The 19,555-nt window shown below is 42.6% G+C and overlaps 1 protein-coding gene across 1 annotated transcript in view; it reads right to left on the reverse strand.

The window, feature by feature from the left end:
* The window catches only part of LOC126355274 (arylsulfatase B-like), a 77,969-nt gene that overhangs the window by 48,739 nt on the left and 9,675 nt on the right, over positions 1-19,555 (reverse strand). The window contains exons 3-5 of the mRNA XM_050005562.1: positions 18,597-18,756; positions 5,252-5,475; positions 943-1,192 (exon numbers count right to left, since the gene is read on the reverse strand). Coding sequence (XP_049861519.1) covers positions 943-1,192; positions 5,252-5,475; positions 18,597-18,756 — 634 coding nt within the window. The remainder of the gene's footprint in view (positions 1-942; positions 1,193-5,251; positions 5,476-18,596; positions 18,757-19,555) is intronic.

Here is a 19,555-nt window from a genome sequence, read left to right on the forward strand (position 1 = left end):
TTGCATGCGTCGTTTGGTGATGATCGTCTGCTCAGCCGCCACTTTCGTCATGCTTCGCCTCCCAGGTCCCGAGACCTCAGTCCGTGCGATTATTGGCTTTGGGGTTCCCTGAAGTCGCAAGTGTATCGTGATCGACCGACAACTCTAGGAATGCTGAAAGACAACATCCGACGCCAATGCCTCACCATAACTACGGACATGCTTTACAGTGCTGTTGACAATATTATTCCAAGACTACAGCTATTGCTGAGGAACGACAGTGGACATATTGAGAATTTCCTGTAAAGAACGTCATCTTTGCTTTGTCTTACTTTGTTATGCTTATTATTGCTATTCTGATCAGATGAAGCGCCATCTGTCGGACATTTTTTGAACTTTTGCATTTTTTTAGGTTCTAATAAAACCCCATGTCATTCCAAGCATGAGTGACAATTTTTTCCTCTCTATCTACATTATTCCGTGATTTATGCAGTTTTCAAATTTATACTGACTTTTTGATCACCCAGTACTTCAGGAAGACCTGTGTGAATACATGTTTCTATGCCCCTGTTTAGTTCGTTAAACTTCACCACAATGTACATAGCAACACGCTTTCCCTCCCCCACTGATATCTAACCTCACACACCCTGAATGATGATGAAGTCCCACACTCCTTGACATAGCGTGGAGGCGGGAGAGCCGCACCGCTGTGCTAGGCACGGTCCCAGTGGAGCTGGTTGGCCATTGCCTTCTTCCGACCGAGATGGGAATTAATGATGATGCCGAGGACGCCAGTCATCTCGAGAAAGGTAAATATCCCTCACCCCGCCGGGAATCGAACCCGGGACTCCGTGCTCGGGAAACGAGAACGCTACCGCGAGACCACGAGCTGCGGTCTACACACGCTGAAAGAGAGGGTTATTAAGAAAGCGCCGCTGTCTCGAATGCTGCAGCATATCGCACCTGCCAGGAGGCGTCGGTTCGGGTCAGAGATGTAGTTGAACCTGTTCACGACTTCCTGAGGAGCGTCCAAGAGCTTTGCCTCGTCTCCGGCGTGGCAGGCGAGGTGGGCAAAGTATAGGAAGAGCGGCCGCTCCGTGTCGTGTTCGCCGATGAGTCTCTCAGCCTCGTCCGTGAAGACGTCCGTCACGTACTCGCCGGAGTACTCCCAGGCGGTCTTCATGTCGTCGCGCATGTCGTAACCATGCATCTCCTACAAGATAGCACTCAGCTTGAAATAGAAAGACAGTATAACATAAGGGAAATTAGAGTGTGTCAAGATTTGAAGGGCTTATTTCAATAGTGGTACAAGTCCATTACTTCCACTTTTGTGTCGATAATGCTTCTGAAATTAATGATCCAAAGAAACAGAAAGATAGATTCATCTCTAGCAAGAAGCTATTGTTGTTGTTCTGTGGTGGTCTTCAATACTGAGGCTGGTTTGATGCAACTCTCCATGCTACTCTATCCTGTGCAAGCTTCTTCCTCTCCCAGTACCTCCACGCAGCCCTCCAATACTAAATTGCTGATTCCTTGAGGCCTCTGAACATGTCCTACCAACCGATCCCTTCTTCCAGTCAGGTTGTGCCACAAAATTCTCTTCTCCCCAATTTTATTCAATACCTCCTCATTAGTTATGTGATCTACCCATTTAATCTTCAGCATTCTTATGTGGCACCACATTTCCAAACTATTTAAAGTCCATGTTTCACTTCCATACTTGGCTACACTCGATACAAATACTTTCAGAAACGGCTTCCTGACACTTAAATCTATACTCGATGTTAACAAATTTCTCTTTTTCAGAAACGTTTTCTTTGCCATTGCCTGTCTACATTTTATATCCTCTCTATTTAGACCATCAGCAGTTACTTTGCTCCCCAAATAGCAAACTTCTTTACTACTTAAAGTGTCTCATTTCCTAATCTAATTCCCTCAGCATCACCCGAATTAATTCGTCTACATTCCATAATCCTCGTTCTGTTTTGTTGATGTTCATCTTATATCCTCGTTTCAAGATACTGTCTATTCCGTTCAACTGCTCTTATAACTCCTTTGCTGTCTCTGACAGAATTACAATGTCATCGGCGAACATCAAAGTTTTTATTTCTTCTCCATAGATATTAATTCCTACTCCGAATTTTTCTTTTGTTTCCTTCACTGCTTGTTCAATACACAGATTAAATAACATCGGGGAGAGGCTACAACCCTGTCTCACTCCCTTCCCAATCACTGCTTCCCTTTCATCTCCTTCGACTCTTATAATTGCCATCTGGTTTCTCTAGAAATTGTGAATAGCCTTTCGCTCCCTCTATTTTACCCCTGCCACCTTCAGATATTGAAAGAGAGTATTCCAGTCAACATTGTCAAAAGCATTCTCTAAATCTACAAATGCTATAAACGTAGATTTGCCTTTCCTTAATCTAGCTTCTAAGATAAGTCGTAGCGTCAGTATTGCCTCACGTGTTCCGATATTTCTACGTAATCCAAAGTAATCGTCCCCGAAGTCACCTTCTACTAGTTTTTCCATTCGTCTGTAAAGAACTCGCGTTAGTATTTTGCAGCTGTGACTCATTAAACTGATAGTTGGGTAATTTTCACATATGTCAACAACTACTTTCTTTGCGATTGGAATTATTATATTGAATATTTCTGGTACCTCAACTGCAGATTTTTCGGCGCTCATTTAACTTTACGACTCTGTATCTGGAAAAGAACAAAAATGGAGTTGTACCACTATTGACATAAGCCCTTTATTTGTTCCCAAACATCATGAGATAAATTACCTGTGAAACTAGATCAGATGTCACTCAATAAAGCTGGAAATGCTAGCACTCAACTAAACCTTATATTCAACAATTCTTTAGACGACAAAAGATAGATAATATACCAGATCTGTTCAAAAAATTCCGGAACATTCGTAAGATCGCGTCAACGGTGTGTTGAAGCGAAATGCGGTTGACATCTCTAAACACGCCCGTGTTTAACGTGTAACAGCCGGAAGTTTCCTTGTTGTCCGTCTGTCAGTAATTGTTCAGTGCTGTATTCAGTAGAAAGTTGTGTCAAGCAGTTTGCGAATTTTGAGATGGCAGTGTTAGAGGAGTAAAGCGTCTGCGTTAGATTTTGCGTAAGACTCAAGAAAACCTTTTCAGGGCCACACCAAATGATGCAGGAAGCCTACGGTGATGAGTGCATAAGCCATACTCGGTGTTACGAATGGTTCACACGGTTTAAAGATGGCCGGACGGAGTTAAAGGTGACTCTTGTTCATGACGCCTTCGAAATCTACCGACGACTCTAACGTCAGGAACATCAATGGAATTGTGCGTAACTGTCGAAGAGTGATTGCCGAGGGATTGCAGAAGAATGTAACATTTCGGTTCTATCACGTCACGAAATCCTGACGCAGCATCTTGGAATGCATTGGAATGCGACCTTAGAAGCATCGCGGTTCCGGACTAAAGTGCCTAGAGCCGCTGTCACGTGAACCTGCATACCTGCCGGGAAAAGGAGTACCTGTTACTAATCCAGAGCATTACATTGACACCCTCTTTAATAGTCGAAGTAGTCAGAATCTAGAAGTATTAGACATTTTTGTGATAGTTCATAACAGCGTAACCTAGGAATATTAAGTTCAAAAATGGTTCCAATGGCTCTGAGCACTATGGGACTTAACAGCTGAGGTCATCAGTCCCCTAGAACTCTGAACTACTTAAACCTAACTAACCTAAGGACATCACACACATCCATGACCGAGGCAGGATTCGAACCTGAGACCGTAGCGGTCTCGCGGTGCCAGACTGTAGGGCTTAGAACCGGTCGGCCACACCGGCCGTCAATATGAAGTTCCTGTAACGACACTTAAAGTTACAGAATTTTGGTCTTAATAAGGAATTTTGACCTTTTACGTATCTAGAGTCTGTAATATATTGCCCAACGAACGCACCAGCAAACTGTTTTGGTGGGACGAAGTTCCGGAGCAAGTGTATCGTTTCATAATTTAACTGCAATAATAATAACAGTTCCGGAATATTTTGAAAAGACCTCGTACAACTGAAAGTCGCATGTTTAATCAGTGATTAATGAATCAATGAGACAATTGGTAAATTCAGAGTTCATATCGAGGACCTCGGAATGGTGTTGTGTTATAGAATGGTAAAATTATTAAGATTCTAATTGATAACAATAGTGCAATTACAACTCCTAATTTGTTAGGAATTGATCGTAGACTTGCATATGCAAACAGGAAATTTCATTCAGGTTGAATGCGAACTGGGAGACAGTTGGGGGTGCTGCAGTGCCTGTGTGGCGTACGGCTGTCGCATCTGTCTAGTAAGCAGGAGTCCTGGGTTAGAACAACGGCAGTGATACAAACTTTAATTCATTGCTTCAGCTTACGTCATTATGGTAGCACGCAATCATTGTTTATATAGCTTCCGTCTGTGTCGATGCAAATGCATCAACATAATTCGGGTCTTCGTTTCTGATTTCACAGCTTCTGTTTTGTCAGCATGATTGACAGTCGATTTCAGATCTGAAAGTTGAGCGAATGGAGTCAGTGTTTTACATTATTTGCTCTATAGCACAAAACTGCATTTCCTACCTTTCTGTTAAATGTTTTCTTCAAAATAATTCATGTACAATGAATCTGCTGCACTTACTCCTCAACCTACTTTGATATTTTTCCACGACGTCCAAGATTTCTCAACAAATAAAATCTCATGTTTTAAAGATTTGAGTAATCAAAGCATAAAGTAATATAACGTTTCATTCACCGTTTTCATGAAATTTTGTGGCAGATTAGAACTGAGTACACAACTCGAAACTAATCTATATTAAGATGTACCAGGTGCAGCGGTATGAAATGATCGTTAAGATACAAATCTGTCGATTGTGAACATTTGTTGTGAACGAGTGTTAATATTTTTTTTTTCATTTGTTTCGTTGTTTCAAATGGCTCTGAGCCCTATGGGACTTCTGAGGTCATCAGTCCCCTAGAACGTAGAACTACTTAAACCTAACTAACCTTAGGGCATCACACACATCCATGCCCGAGGCAGGATTCGAACCTGCGACCTTAGAAGCATCGCGGTTCCGGACTAAAGTGCCTAGAACCGCTGGAGCATAGTGGCCGGCTGACCATATTTCACTTAGTGCCATGCATTGCGATTCGACACAAAGCAACATCGGTCTACTGTGCCGAAATAGAGCGTAACCACGATACTGTGTATTTCAAGTGTAGATGCGTGTGTTAAACTACCAGATGTCTTACGTCAGTCTCAAATATGAAGTCGTAGTAGCCAACCCATCCGTTCCAGTAGCCAAAATGCGAGTCGAAGCCACGGTGCGTGGGCGTGTAGTTCTTGACGTGGTGGCCCAGGTGCCACTTTCCGATCGCCCTGGTGACGTAGCCCAAGTCCTGCAGGTACTGCGGCAAGATCTTGCCGGATGGCAGCCCGCGGGGCTCGGTGCCCCAAATCACGTGACCCTGCATACCTGCCGGGAAAAAGAGTACCTGTTACTAATCCAGAGCATTACACTGACACCCTCTTTAATAGTCGAAGTAGTCAGAATCTAGAAGTATTAGACATTTTTGTGGTAGTTCATAACAGCGTAACCTAGGAATATTAAGTTCAAAAATGGTTCCAATGGCTCTGAGCACTATGGGACTTAACAGCTGAGGTCATCAGTCCCCTAGAACTCTGAACTACTTAAACCTAACTAACCTAAGGACATCACACACATCCATGACCGAGGCAGGATTCGAACCTGCGACCGTAGCGATCTCGCGGTGCCAGACTGTAGGGCCTAGAACCGGTCGGCCACTCCGGCCGTCAATATGAAGTTCCTGTAACGACACTTAAAGTTACAGAATTTTGGTCTTAATAAGGAATTTTGACCTTTTACGTATCTAGAGTCTGTAATATATTGCCCAACGAACGCACCAGCAAACTGTTTTGGTGGGACGAAGTTCCGGAGCAAGTGTATCGTTTCATAATTTAACTGCAATAATAATAACAGTTCAACCCCAGTGAACCGAAGTAAGAGGGTGGGCACCGGGAAGTCGTTTTGGATGCCAGTTTCTTCGTCTGCCATCGACATTCATATGTACTGCAGTATTTTGTATTCAGTGGCGGATCCAAGATTTTGTTTTGGGAGGGGGTTGACCCAATTGAGCGTAGGCTTTCTGAAGTCAAACATTAATATTCTAAAAAGCACACATAATTTTATTCTGCTCAGTTACAGCATAGCAAGTCTGCTTTGCAAATTCTTCAATGACTTCGACAGGTTGTAGGCAGGCTTGACCCAACTGCCAGACATATCTCGGTGAATTTTCCACAAACACAGCCTTATTACGTATTTTATAGCTGCACTACATTTTGTTCTGTTTATTTTAAGTGTTCTGGTAATATTACTGTCTGTGAATTTACTTTTGAACAAATCAGTTAAGTGAAGACATGACGTGATCGGACCGTGGGTGGAAACAAATAATGCAAGGGAACTCTCAGCTTGACTCACTTCAGCATATTCTTACACAATTTTGAAAGGTATTTCTGTATGCTGACAATGATGCTGCTGCTACCCTCTGGTTTATTTACGTCACTGTGGCTTCTTATTGCGCTGAACACGCTAACAAATTATTAAGGAAAAATTTGCTATATGTTCTTGTGTCATCGCTTGAAATCTTTCTACACAGCCTGTCAATTTACTATCGCGTAGCGACTCTGCACGAAATTTCTGGGTGTGCTGTACATTTATTTTACGTATCTTTAGCACTAAAACAGTAGCAACTGATTTAAGAAACACCACATTACCACTGGCATTACAGATATGCTGTGTGCAAGCAATTGCAGATTTATTAATGCTAGATTCATAACAAAACGGGTGCATAACTATACGGCCACAAAACAACATAAACACGAAGACCAAATACCGTGCATTATAAATGTTTAGGTGACATAAATTTAAGAGCTACTGGGCTTCAGCAAATCAAACATTGTGGTTTGCTGTATGTATAATGGATAAAGTGATTCTAAAAAATAATTTTACCACAAACCACCCCAATCTTTTTAAAGTCCACCATAATTCACACCAGCCAGTAGATGCAAAATCTGCACACCTGACGTACTCAAAACCACCGAATTGAGTGGTAAAAATCAATAACTTGACAATACTGATCCAGAGTCGAGACCACAGCCACCCACACCACACCAACCGAAAGATCATAGAAACTCAGCCGAATAAAAAGTCACATACTCTACTAGTAGTGTTTGTATGAATTGTATTAAGTACATACAAAATAATCAGAAAAATGTACCTGCTGAACGTTGAGCCGACAGTGGTAAGTCACCGTCATTGTTTCCAGGTAATACTGGTTCATTTTCTCTCGATTCTACCTCTTCTTTCTTTCTTTACAGAAAAAAAAAGAACGAAGATATCCTTGTTTACATTTCGATGGCATTCTTTTCTTTAAAAATCTGACAAATACAGACCAAATAACGCCTTGATTACAGTTAAAAACCACGTTAGCATTGCATTCTATTGTGTCTGATTCGACAGACCATACAACAATGCCGTATGTGTACAGCAGATCGGCGCGCGCACTCGTATCGGACGGGCGGGTGAGGTTGGCAGTGGTGTGTGTGTGTGTGTGTGTGTGAGTGTGTGTGTGTGTGTGTAGCTGCGTTCCGAACGGGTGGCGCGCGATTTAAAAACTAGTCACGTAAGCACCTTCTTAGAGGAATGTAAAATTTGAAAACATACTACACCTGCTTCATTTGGATTACGTAACACGTGATGAAAATTCTACTCTAGGTAGTATAGCAGTGAAATGAAATGTCGTGTGACTAGGGCCTCCCGTCGGGTAGCCCGTTCGCCTGATGCAGGTCTTTCGAGTTGACGCCACCTCGGCGACCTGCGCGTCTATGGGGATGAAAGGATGATCATTAGGACATCACAACACCCAGTCCCTGTCGGGAGAAAATCTCCGACCCAGCCGGGAATCGAACCCGGGACCTTAGGATTGACATTCCGTCACGCTGACCACTTTTTTTTCTTTTTTTTTATATTCGCTTGTTTTCTATCCATCTTCTTTGCTCGTTTCTGCTGTCTGTTTTGCGCTTTTGTTTCATTCAAAATACACCAAATTTAATATGTCGTAGAAATAACTGCTCCTGGGAAGGACATATTCTTGATCTCATACGTTGCCTTATTCAGAATCACAATGAGACAAATGGAAGTCTTTGCAGTGAGTATAACCTTGACTATAGTACAGGAAAATCGAATTGTTATAACAGATCTTCATGTTATCCACGTCCTACTTCATCTCAAGGACGATGTGAAGAAAATTTTGAAATGTTGACTGATACCGGTGCCCATATTGGTTGGTTGTGCGCCAGTGTTGGTGTGAGAGATATACTTGAAAATCTAAGACATTAGGCGCACTGCCGGACAGAATATAGTGGATAAAATGTCCCATGAGCCATAGGTAGCTGTTATGTTTGGCTGCAGGGAAGAGTCGGTAGTCCGGGCGCAGAATGTCGTGGATCTGAATCGCATGAGGCGCAGTTCGGTTGAGCACAGCGAGTTTTTTGCGCGTCCAATTCCAGATGTGCACTTGATCCTTGCAGACAAACAGATGTGCAATAGTCTCAACCATGTGGCACAAGTCGCAGTAGGGACTGGGTGCAAGATTAATCCTGTGCCGCTTTTCTTTCGTCGGAATAGTTTCAGCGACCACGTCATACCATTTGGAGCGGACATCTGTCGGAAGCGTTGGATTATGGATGTTAGCCCAAACGAGGGACCAATTGCAAGCCGGATACTTCTTTTCCAAGGGGCCAGGCAGTGACGGCCGAAGTAAGTGGCGGTACAGTTTTACCGTCGGCTTCTTCAAAAGCTCGTCGTCGAGATAGCTACTTTCAAGGTAATACAGTGCTATATGCTGAAAGTGCGGGCCGACGTGGCCAATGTCCACAGGCGGAGATAAGTTGCGGGGGCGGGACAGTTGATAGAGCCGCTTCGTGACGGTGTCCTCGCTGGCGGTGAGTATCTGCCATGAGCGTTTCAGATACAGGGCTAGGGCATGAATGCCGGGGTTTTTCAAGCCAAGGCCTCCCATATCGCATGGCAGTGCTGTCGTGGTGAAGGAAACCTTAAAAATATTGAGCTTCCAGACGTACCAGGCGGCCGCCGCTAGGAGTGATCTTGCTACTGTGGGTGGCATAGGTAGGACGGCGGCAACAAATTGTAATTTGGAGAGGGCATAAGAGTTGACGAAAAAGGCTCGCTGCAGACGATCGAGGTGTCGCATGTTCTGGTCGCGCAGGAGTGCTTTTATCGCCTGAATTTTGGGTATCCAATTTTTGTGAGACATGTCCAGAGGCCGGGCCGTAACGTAGAGACCAAGGTGTTTTCTAGTCTGTACACAGGGCAGCCAAGCGTCGCCTGTGATAGGTCGTTCTTGACCAAGCGTTAAGGCGGCGGATTTATTGACGTTTAACATGGCACCACTATCTCTTTGGAATTCCTCAAGAACGCGTTTCGCTGCGGTGACATCGCGAACGTCGTTAAGAAGCACGCTGACATCGTCTGCGTAAGCTTGGACCACAGACCTGATACCATAAAACTGGAATCCAGGGAGGCTATGATGTAGATGGCGCAACAAGGGTTCCATGAGGATCGCATAGAGCGTCGTTGAAAGTGGACAGCCTTGCTTGATACCCCGTGAGAGCTGGACGTACTCCGTCAATGTATTATTGATCAGGAAGCGTGTACGGGTACCACTGATACAGTTGTTGATGAGGTGGATAAAATTAAGACTGAAGCCCATTGATTCCATCACGCCGCTGAGATAGTGATAGTCAGCTCGATCGTAAGCCTTATCGAAGTCAAGAAATGCTATGGCCATAGGAGTGCGGGTGGCCCAGGTGAGGGAGACGAGATCCCGATATAGCGCCAAAATGGTGGACAGCGACCGACCACGGATCGCACTCATTTGGTATGGTCCCAGAAGATAGGGTAACAGCTGCCGTAATCGGGCATTGAGGGCGCGCGTCAGAAGCTTAAAGTCGGCATTGAGCAGAGTAATGGGCCGCAGATCTTTGGTGGTGGTCGGCGTCGGCGTCTTAGGTATTAAAACAGTTAACCCCTCTGTGAAGGCTGGGGGTATAGCAATCCCACGTAGTACTTCATTGTACATCTCTGTGAGTTCGTCCCCTAATATAGGCCAATATTTGACGTAAAACTCGACAGAGAGCCCGTCCGTGCCCGGAGATTTATTTCGTGGTGCAGCAAGCAGGGCATCCTTCAGTTCTTCTTTGGTAAAGGGAGCAAGCGGGTCCCGATTGAGGTCGTCGGTAATGCGGTACGGCGGGGGTCCAGAATGATACAATTCTCGCACTTTCTCATGTGGTACACCAGCACAGGTGTAACGTGTAGCAAAGTGGTTGGTAACATGGTTTTTGATGTCTCGCTGTAGGGTATAACCACTCAGCTACCGGGGCCGGACAGTATAGCAGTAAGACAGTAGGATAATATCAAATTTAATTTGAGATTTGTCATGGGTGGACCCAGTTGCTTTTGGGGGATGGATCTTTGTGCTCCCACCGCGCTCCCTCCTGAATTTGCTACTGTTTGTATTATACATATTCTTGAAAGTTTTCAGGGCCAAACAAATAAAATGTCTCTTCCTAGGCCATGCTTATATTCTTTATCATGTTTAAAATTGCAGCTTTAGAATTGCAGTACATTAATATACAGTACACTGTACTTCCATTGTTTATAGCATAGCAGAGAAATACACATGCAACGGAAAGAAATTACCACGTGAATGCAGTATTGTTGGCAGCGTAGCTTCTTTTAGGTTGGCTAGTCGGTTGGTGGGAAAGCTACTCAAGGCAAGGCTGCCGCGAAGTCCGGCACACTCCCGTGTGTCAAACTGCTTTCGGTTGACCGCATCTGGTTAACTGGAGATTTACAACATCCATTTTCCGACGAATTTCTCCTTTTGTGTTAAAGGCGTTGTTAACAGATTTTTCTGGATTTATAGGCAGTTCAGTTCTTATATATTTTATTTGTAAACCTGAACGAATTAACGTCATATTTTGGACAAATAAACTATTACATACAGTTAACTTTTGCCGTTTCTGACAATTTAATGAAATCAACACTCTGCTAGTAATCAGTAATGCGAGTTTCTCGCTTCCGTGTAGTAACTAGAAGTCTGTAATATTACAACTACGACAAATTTACGAGTGCTTCGACACGTTCTCAGTCCATTCTGCGAGTGTTTCGACGACGTTTTGCATGATCAGCTGAAAAACTGGACGTAGCCTTCTACTTACTTGATACACATGTTTTTCCAAAAGTTGAAGAGCGGATCTGATTAAAAATGCGTTACATACTAATTTATGGAATCGTACCAGTATAAAAGATTAGTTCACATTCACGAATTACTAATCTTCGTAGCTGTAATATGCTGTATCGATCGGACGATTATTTCGGAAGTAAGATGGTATGTCGCCAGACTTATACATTCTACACACCATCGTGGTCGTTTTATTGCCAATTGCCCCAGTGACTTTAGAAATTCTAATGCAATGTTATCTATCACTTCTGCCCTTTTGTTCTTAAGTCGTCTAAGGCTTTATTAAATGCTGATGGGGACGCTAATACTGGATCCTCTATAACTTCTAAACCGACTCCTATTGCTTCGTGTATCACATCAGACAAATCTTCAATGTACTCTTTCAACCTATTCGCTTTCTCTTCTGCATTTACCAGTGGAATTGCCGTTGAACCATAATGTTACTACCCTTCCTTTTAATATCACCGTAGGTTGTTTTGAACCATTTCTTCCGACAATCATTTCTTTTTGGATTTCTTCACATTTTGCATGGAGTCATTTCGTCTTAACTTCCCTGCACTTCCTTTTTATTTCATTCTCAGTGACTTGTATTTCCATATTAATAAATTTCCGTGAACATTTTTGTATCTCCTTCCTTCATCGATCAACTGAAGTATTTCTTCTGTTAGCCATAGTTTGTACATCTAAATCTACAAACGTACTCCGCAACCCACCATACGGTGCGTGGCGGAGGATACTTCGTACCACAACTAGCATTTGCCATCCCTGTTCCACTCCCAAACAGAACGAAGGGAAAATGACTGCCTATATGCCTCTGTACGAGCCCTAATCTCTCTTATCTTATATTTGTGGTCTTTCCGCTAAATGTAAGTTTCTCGGCAGTAAAATTGTACTGCAGTGACCCTCAAATGCTGGTTCTCTAAATTTCCCCGGTAGCGATAGACGAAAAGAACGCCTCCTTTCCTCCAGAGACTTCCACCCGAGTTCCTAAGGCATTTCCGTAACACTCGCGTGATGATTAAACCTACCAGTAACAAATCTAGCAGCCCACTTCTGAATTGCTTCTATGTCCTCCCTCAATCAGACCTGATGGGAATCCCAAACGCTCTAGCAGTACTAAAGAATAGCTGGTATTAGTGTTTCTTCGCCGTTGACTTTTTTGCGCCAATCTTTCCGACATCTGTAACTGCTCTTTTCAGAGTTGTCCATTTCTCTTCAACTGTACTGCCTAATGAGCTATTCCATATTACTATAACTAAAGCCATAGAGAACCTCAAGCCTACCTCGCCATTCCTTAGTACTTCCTCACCAACTTCTTCCCGTATTGCTTCCTCATGACTAATCTCTTAAACTCCAGTCCACCCTTCATCACTACTACATTGTCTCTGAGTCTATATGTACTCCGCGGTGCGCCTTAAAATTCAGTACCTGATTTCGGAAACTCTGTCTGACCATGATGTAGTCAAACTGAAATCTTCCCGCATCCCCAGACCTTTTTCGAGTACACCTCCTCCTCTTCTGAATGTCGAACAAAGTATTTGCTATTACTAGCTGAAATTCCTTGTTGAAATCGATTAGTCTTTCACCTCTCATGCTCCTTTTTACAATCCCATATACTCCTGTAACCTTTTATTCCACTCCTTTCCCTACAACTCCATTCCATTACCATATGACTATTACATTTTCATGTTCCTTTCCGGGATGTATTACCCTTCCAGTATCCTCATATACTCATATACTCATCTTCAGCTCGCGACGTCGGCATGTATATCTGAATTATCATTGTCGATGGTGGTTTACTGTCTATTCAGATATGAACAATCCTATCACAGAACTGTTCACAGTATCACACTCTCTGCTCTACCTTCCTATCCATAACGAATCCTACTCCCTTTATACCATTTTCAGCTGCTGTTTTCATCTGACCAGAACTAATTGGACCCTATTTCATTTGAGGAAACTATAAACAGTGCTCGTTATTTGAGCATTCTCCGCAATAACTACGTTCAACAGCCTCTTGCCACTGTGATTAACTTCAACAAGCAGTGTCTAAGCAAGGCCACATACTGCAGTTTGTTGGATTTATTGCACGGGGGTTTCCATATGCGATGCGGGTCATTTCACTCAATTTTCAACGTCGTTTCAATGAAGAACACGTCCCTCCCTCACCTCGCCCCCTCCCCCCCAACCCCCCGTCGTTCTGTTTCGTCACATATCGAATTCATGTCGACTTCCTTGTCCTTCCATTTCTGCCAATGCTAGCGACTCTAGCAGTTCTAGTGTCAAAACTGCGTACTAAAGCCAAACATTGCAGTTCAGTTTCTGTAGGTAGCGACGAGTGACGAGTACGTCAGCGTTCCCCCTCACCCGGCTCCACCCACTGCAAAGACCAGTCTCGTTATTTAGCATTTTGTTCATCATTTTCAGCAACTGTTTTTGAAGAAAGCTAATGTGAAGAAGTAGCAAATTACTTGCGTTAAAAATTGTTTCTTAACGCAACTGGTGTGTTATTTCTTCACATAGGAAATCTTTTTATCCCATTCACACCGTCACACCCCAGTAAAATCCGACTTCCTTTAGTGTCACCTATATTTGCTTCACACATTCAAAGAGAACATCTGGACATGATGAAATCACAACAAGCCGTAAGACTCCTTCACACCGTGACAGTAAATTTATGTTCTCGTACAATTTCAAAAGAAGAACTTCAAATATTTACCGAAAACTATGAAAAAATATAAAGTAAAAATCTCGGCACTCTACATTGCCATCTTGAATCGACACATATCCTCAGATAAAATATCTTCATTTATATCGATATATTTAAAAATAACGTCGATACATCGATACATTATCAGCGGCCTTATAACTAAGTTCAGACCTTATTCTGCAATGAAACTTCCTGGCAGGTTGAAACTGTGTGCCAGACCGAGACTCGAACCCTGGACCTTTGCCTTTCGCGGCCAACTGCTCTACCAACTGAGTTACCCAAGCACGACTCACGCCCCGTCCTCGCAGCTTTACTTCTACCAATATCTTGTCTCCTAACTTCACAGAAGCTCTCCTGCGAACCTTGCAGAACTAGCACTCCTGAATGATAGAATATTGCAGAGACATGGCTTAGCTATAGCCTGGGGGATGTTTCCAGAATGAGATTTTCACTCTGATTTTCACTGTGCAGCGGAGTGTGCGCTGATAAGAAATTTCCAGGAAGGTTACGACAGTGCACACACCGCTGCAGAGTAAAAAGCTCATTCTTATTCTTCAGGATTGCAGTGAAATCGGTAACTTAAGTGATTGTGCGTAGGGTGTTAGGGATCAAATTGGTGGACATACTGAGAATGAGCTGAGCTATAACGATTACCCACAGAGTGTTTTTCGTGTTATTAAATGTTCATTTGAGTCCATCTTGAGAGTAAAGTGTTGATACAAAAACAAAATGGTCAGACATAGCGTGCGCCATCCTGTATGTAATATGATGGCTCAGTTAAGACGCCCAATTTCATGAAGATGTACCTACGTGATGTTCGAACGCTTATATCCATCAGACGTAGGTTGATATTATGCAACTGTGTATCTGCAATTATAGAGTGTGTCTTCTGTGTTGGTTAAAGTCATTGATTTGTGACAGCAGCTTTAGAGTTTTGTAACATATGAAAGAAGAGCATAATGATTTGTTAAAATATTTTTATGATATACGTTTGTTTATAAAAAAGACAATCTTTATTGGAAGCTGGTTCATGCTTAGAACACTTGTATTTGTTATATATAAAAGATGTGGTGAAGTCCCTCCGCAACGGATGTGGCATGGCGTCAAGTAAAAGGTGGTTTTGGCGGTCGAGCTGTTCGGCTCCTTGGTGTGAACAGTATGTGGCTAGCCGTAGCACAGTACACATCGACGGTGCCAAGAGAGGCCACTGCTAGCTGCTTTATAAAGGATTTTTGCCTCAGATGTGGGTCTGGCTGTTATCTGGTATTCTCCGCAAAAAGGAATGGCTCTAATATGTTGAAAATTCGACGCCAAGAAGAGATTTTATAGAGCATTCGAACATCAAGGGCCGTGAGTACAGTTAGCCGTCATGTCGCTTGCCACCACAACATCATCACTGCTTTACTAACCTCATACGTCCAGCTATGTGTATGTGCATGGACCAGTTAAGTTGTGTGTGGCTTTAATAATAATCCAAATATGTATCTGGAACCATATTTTCTGTCCCGAACACGAACATCTGCAGGGTCCTCATCCAAGTGCTCCTAAAACCGAGTATCCTGTTTTAAATGAACAATTTTTGCATTCAAGTGGTTCAACGTGATTTTTTTTTCGTTGTCAAATGTAAAAGGAGTAGTAAAAGTTAAAGTTAAAACTACAAAAGTGAAGTTAGATAGGATTTTGCTAAAATACTCTTAGTTTATTATAAAGTATAATTTTGCAGGAAAGTTAATTAAGCTCAGTGTCGAAATTTATTGACCTGCAAAGTAAATTATGAATGACTCCAAGTGAAGTGGAGGATTAGCTTTGTTTGAATTAGTCTTTGGTACTAAAATAATCACAGAGCTTGACTAGTGACACTACGCTAGTTTATGCTTCGCCATCATATTCTCTACATATTAGAGGGATAATTGGACTAGTACTGCTGCCAATGAAAACTGATATATGCAGAGTAGTATAAACAGCGTATTTATGAAATTATTTATCTTTATTTGTATTTTTTCATGTCAGTGAAGAAAGAAGCCCCTCATGTCCGAATTTAGTTCTGCACTTCATGCAGTAATATTTCAATATTGGTTTAAGTAATGATCTTGAGTGTAGCTGTTATTAGTATGAGATTGGTGCAAATTTGCTTTCTATGATTACTGGTGTGTGCATTATTGTTAACTGTTTCTATTCACAGCTCAGTGTGCCCTGTCAGTTTGTATCATGTGCGCTAATCAGAGGGAAATGTGAACGATAGTGCCTTTGATAACCAATGTTCAATTTTCTTAAACGTATATTTCCAAATTAATGTGCCTAAATGGGATGGCGACCATTCATTTTTTCATTCACATAAGAATTTTACCACATTCATTAACTCCTGAAGTCCTTTTAGTTTTTCTGTTTATTTCACCATATTCATAACTATAATCCGATACCTTTATCCATTAGATACACAGGCAGTCAAAATTTCGACATCCTCTCAGAGTGTAACATTAACAGCAAGATAGTGTTATAATGTCTGTGGGTGAACACCACTTATTAATAATATCACTCCTTGCTTTTGTGCTATCAATACTTTGTGTCCAAATCATGAGATACTACTGAAAATTATTCTGTAAGAAATTATTTAGTGAGGTATGCAAAATATGTTACTAGATATGTTACTGACACTTAACAAGGTTTTAACAACTACAGGAGTTAAGGCATGAATCCAGGAATTGCTGGGCATTCATGTACTAGGGTAACTTCGAAGTTAAGTTTAATAATAGCTTCATTCTTAATTTATACTGACATGTCGTTTGTAGTTACTCCTTCTTCTTAAAGTGTTTTCATACTTTTGTATTATCGCTGTATTCCAGTGCGTACTTGATAATTCTGATAGAGAAATGAAACGACTGAATTCTGACCTTCGCTTTAAAGAGAATTAATAACGAATTTATAAACGATACTGTAATTTACTAGGCCGCGCGGTGTCAAGCGCTGCTGTCATGAACTGTGCGGCTGGTCCCGGCGGAGGTTCGAGTCCTCCGTCGGGCATGGGTGTGTGTTTGTCCTTAGGATAATTTAGGTTAAGTAGTGTGTAAGCTCAGGGACTGATGACCTTAGTAGTTAAGTCTCTAAGATTTCACACACATTTGAAGTTCTTTTTTTTTTTTTGTAATTTCCTAAGGATTTAGTCCGTGTCTGCCAGATGTTCAATTTTTGGAACTTAATTGTAGCTTCAGAATTTGTTTTAAAGGAAGCTTTATTGATTCTTTTCGTCCTTACTGTTTTAATTCCTTTGTTAGATTGTATTTTTATGCATGTTTATTTCCGAAGGAACTTTTATACGTGTATTAGGTGTCCTTATTTTCAGCTTTAGTTTAAGTGTAACTACATCATTTTGAAAGTTGTTGAGGAGTTTTATTAAAGTATTATTAGCGTAATGTTCTATATTAAACCCCTCGAGGGTCTAAGTTTATGGTGTGACAGTTGCTGACTGCTGTCCAGCGGACACGTATGCCCGTAATAGCTATTACGGGAGCAGTAAAAAACACTGCTATATTTGTAACATGAAGGTTACTGGACTGGAGCAGCTTAGGCCTGAAGATGACGTAGTGTAACGGCGAAACTGGTTGCCTAGAAATAAACCTATATAGCGGTGATGGGTAATGTTTTATTGAACATTGAACAGCCGTACTCCCGTACTCCACCAGAAGATGGAGTTACATTCATTTAGTTGGAAATTTGGTTTTTGCTGTCTGCCTGGATTTAGAAGTTTAACTCCCCCACTCTGACATCCAAAATAAGTGATGATGCGACGGCTTGTTCAGTGAGGCTTTAGTCGGGACATATAGGTAAGCTCCGTATAGCAGATTATTTGGTTGAAAGGGAATGAGAGAAAGCAGCTGCAGTAGCCGCAATGATTACATCGTTCTGGATAAAGGGCTCCGGCGATGATGATGATCATGTTTGGTTTGTGGGGCTCTCAATTGCGCGGGAATCAGCGCCCATACAAAGTCCTAATTTTTACACACTCCATTTTCTTTGCGCAATCCAATCTAGTCACTCTCACAAATAATAATGATGATGATGAGTTGATGGGGCCGACCCAGACACCCAATCCCCAGGCAGAGAAACTGCCCAGCCCGGCCGAGAGTCGAATCTTGGACCCCGTGATTCAGAGGCAGAAACGCTAGACCCTAGACCCGAGCTGCCGAAATGGTCTAAGGAAAAAGAGTGGTTGCGGTGCATAGGGTGTGATTAGTTACAGTTCGTTAATTACTCTTGTCTCAAAGAGGTCAACACTAATAGTGAGGCTGACGACCAAGTTAGCCACAGTGTTCGCCGTTGGAAAGGTTATTATTAAAGGCAGCCGAATGTGATCGGCTTCATTTAGGTAGCTAAGTAAGGGTGTGGTGCGTAACAGTTTTACCCGCCCTCCATGTGCGACTGGAAGATCAAAAGGGGGTCGCGGCTGGGAGGACTGACAGTGGTAAACGAAGCACCCTCCGCAACGCATCGTAAGGCGACTTATGGAGTAAGTGCGTAGATGCAGATCTGGACTAGACGCACCCGTGCGAATGGGGTACTTCCCAGTCATGAGGGCCGCTCTGGATGGCGTGCACACGGGCTGTACGTAGTGACTGTTGAGGATCACGCCGTGGTAGGCCAAGGCGTCGATATTGGGCGTCGGGATCTGGTCCGACCCATGGAAACTCACGTCGTTCCATCCCTGTGAAAGATAATTGCAAAAATCCTTCAGTACTTCAGTTTATACTCAAATCTCTGTCGTGTTAATTTCAGGTTATTGGATGCAATTTCTTAACTGTCAGTACATCGACCTATAAAATTAAAATACAGTGGTACTGAGCATGTCACCATAGCATGTAGATTACTCATCGAAATTTTGGACCTACAGGACCTGTATTACATACATCCAGCCACCATGTATAAGTTACCATTACAATATGTGTACTCCATAAACAGCAAATAACATTAATAATAATAAAGTTAATGCATTCATTGTATTCCAGAAATTTCAGTCTGGTTAATACTGTGTAAAGTAATTTCTTCACTTCATTTTCGTCGAATGTGAGGAGTGACCCTACCCTCCACCATGAACAACGGACCTTGCCGTCGGTGGAGTGGTTTGCGGGCCTCAACGATACAGGTAGTTTTACAGTAGGTGCAACCACAACGGAGGAGTATCTGTTGAGGGGCCAGACAAAATTGTGGTTCCTGAAGAGGGGCAGCAGCCTTTCAGTATTGCAGGTGCTGCACTATGGGTGATTGTAACACCAACCAAAACCATCTTGTGGTGCTGGTACTGCGAACAGCTGAAAGCAGTGGGAAATTCCAGGGGTAATGTTTTTCCGATGGCATGGAGCTCTACTTTGTTGTTAAATGATACTGGCACCATCTTGAGTAAAATATTCCGTAGGGAAAACAACCCCCATTCGGAACTCCTAGCGGGGACTACTCAGCAGGATGTCGTCACTAGGAGAAACAAAAGTGGCATTCTACGGATCAGA

This window comes from Schistocerca gregaria, chromosome 3 (assembly GCF_023897955.1).
Source record: "Schistocerca gregaria isolate iqSchGreg1 chromosome 3, iqSchGreg1.2, whole genome shotgun sequence".
In the NCBI taxonomy this organism is placed as follows: domain Eukaryota; kingdom Metazoa; phylum Arthropoda; class Insecta; order Orthoptera; family Acrididae; genus Schistocerca; species Schistocerca gregaria.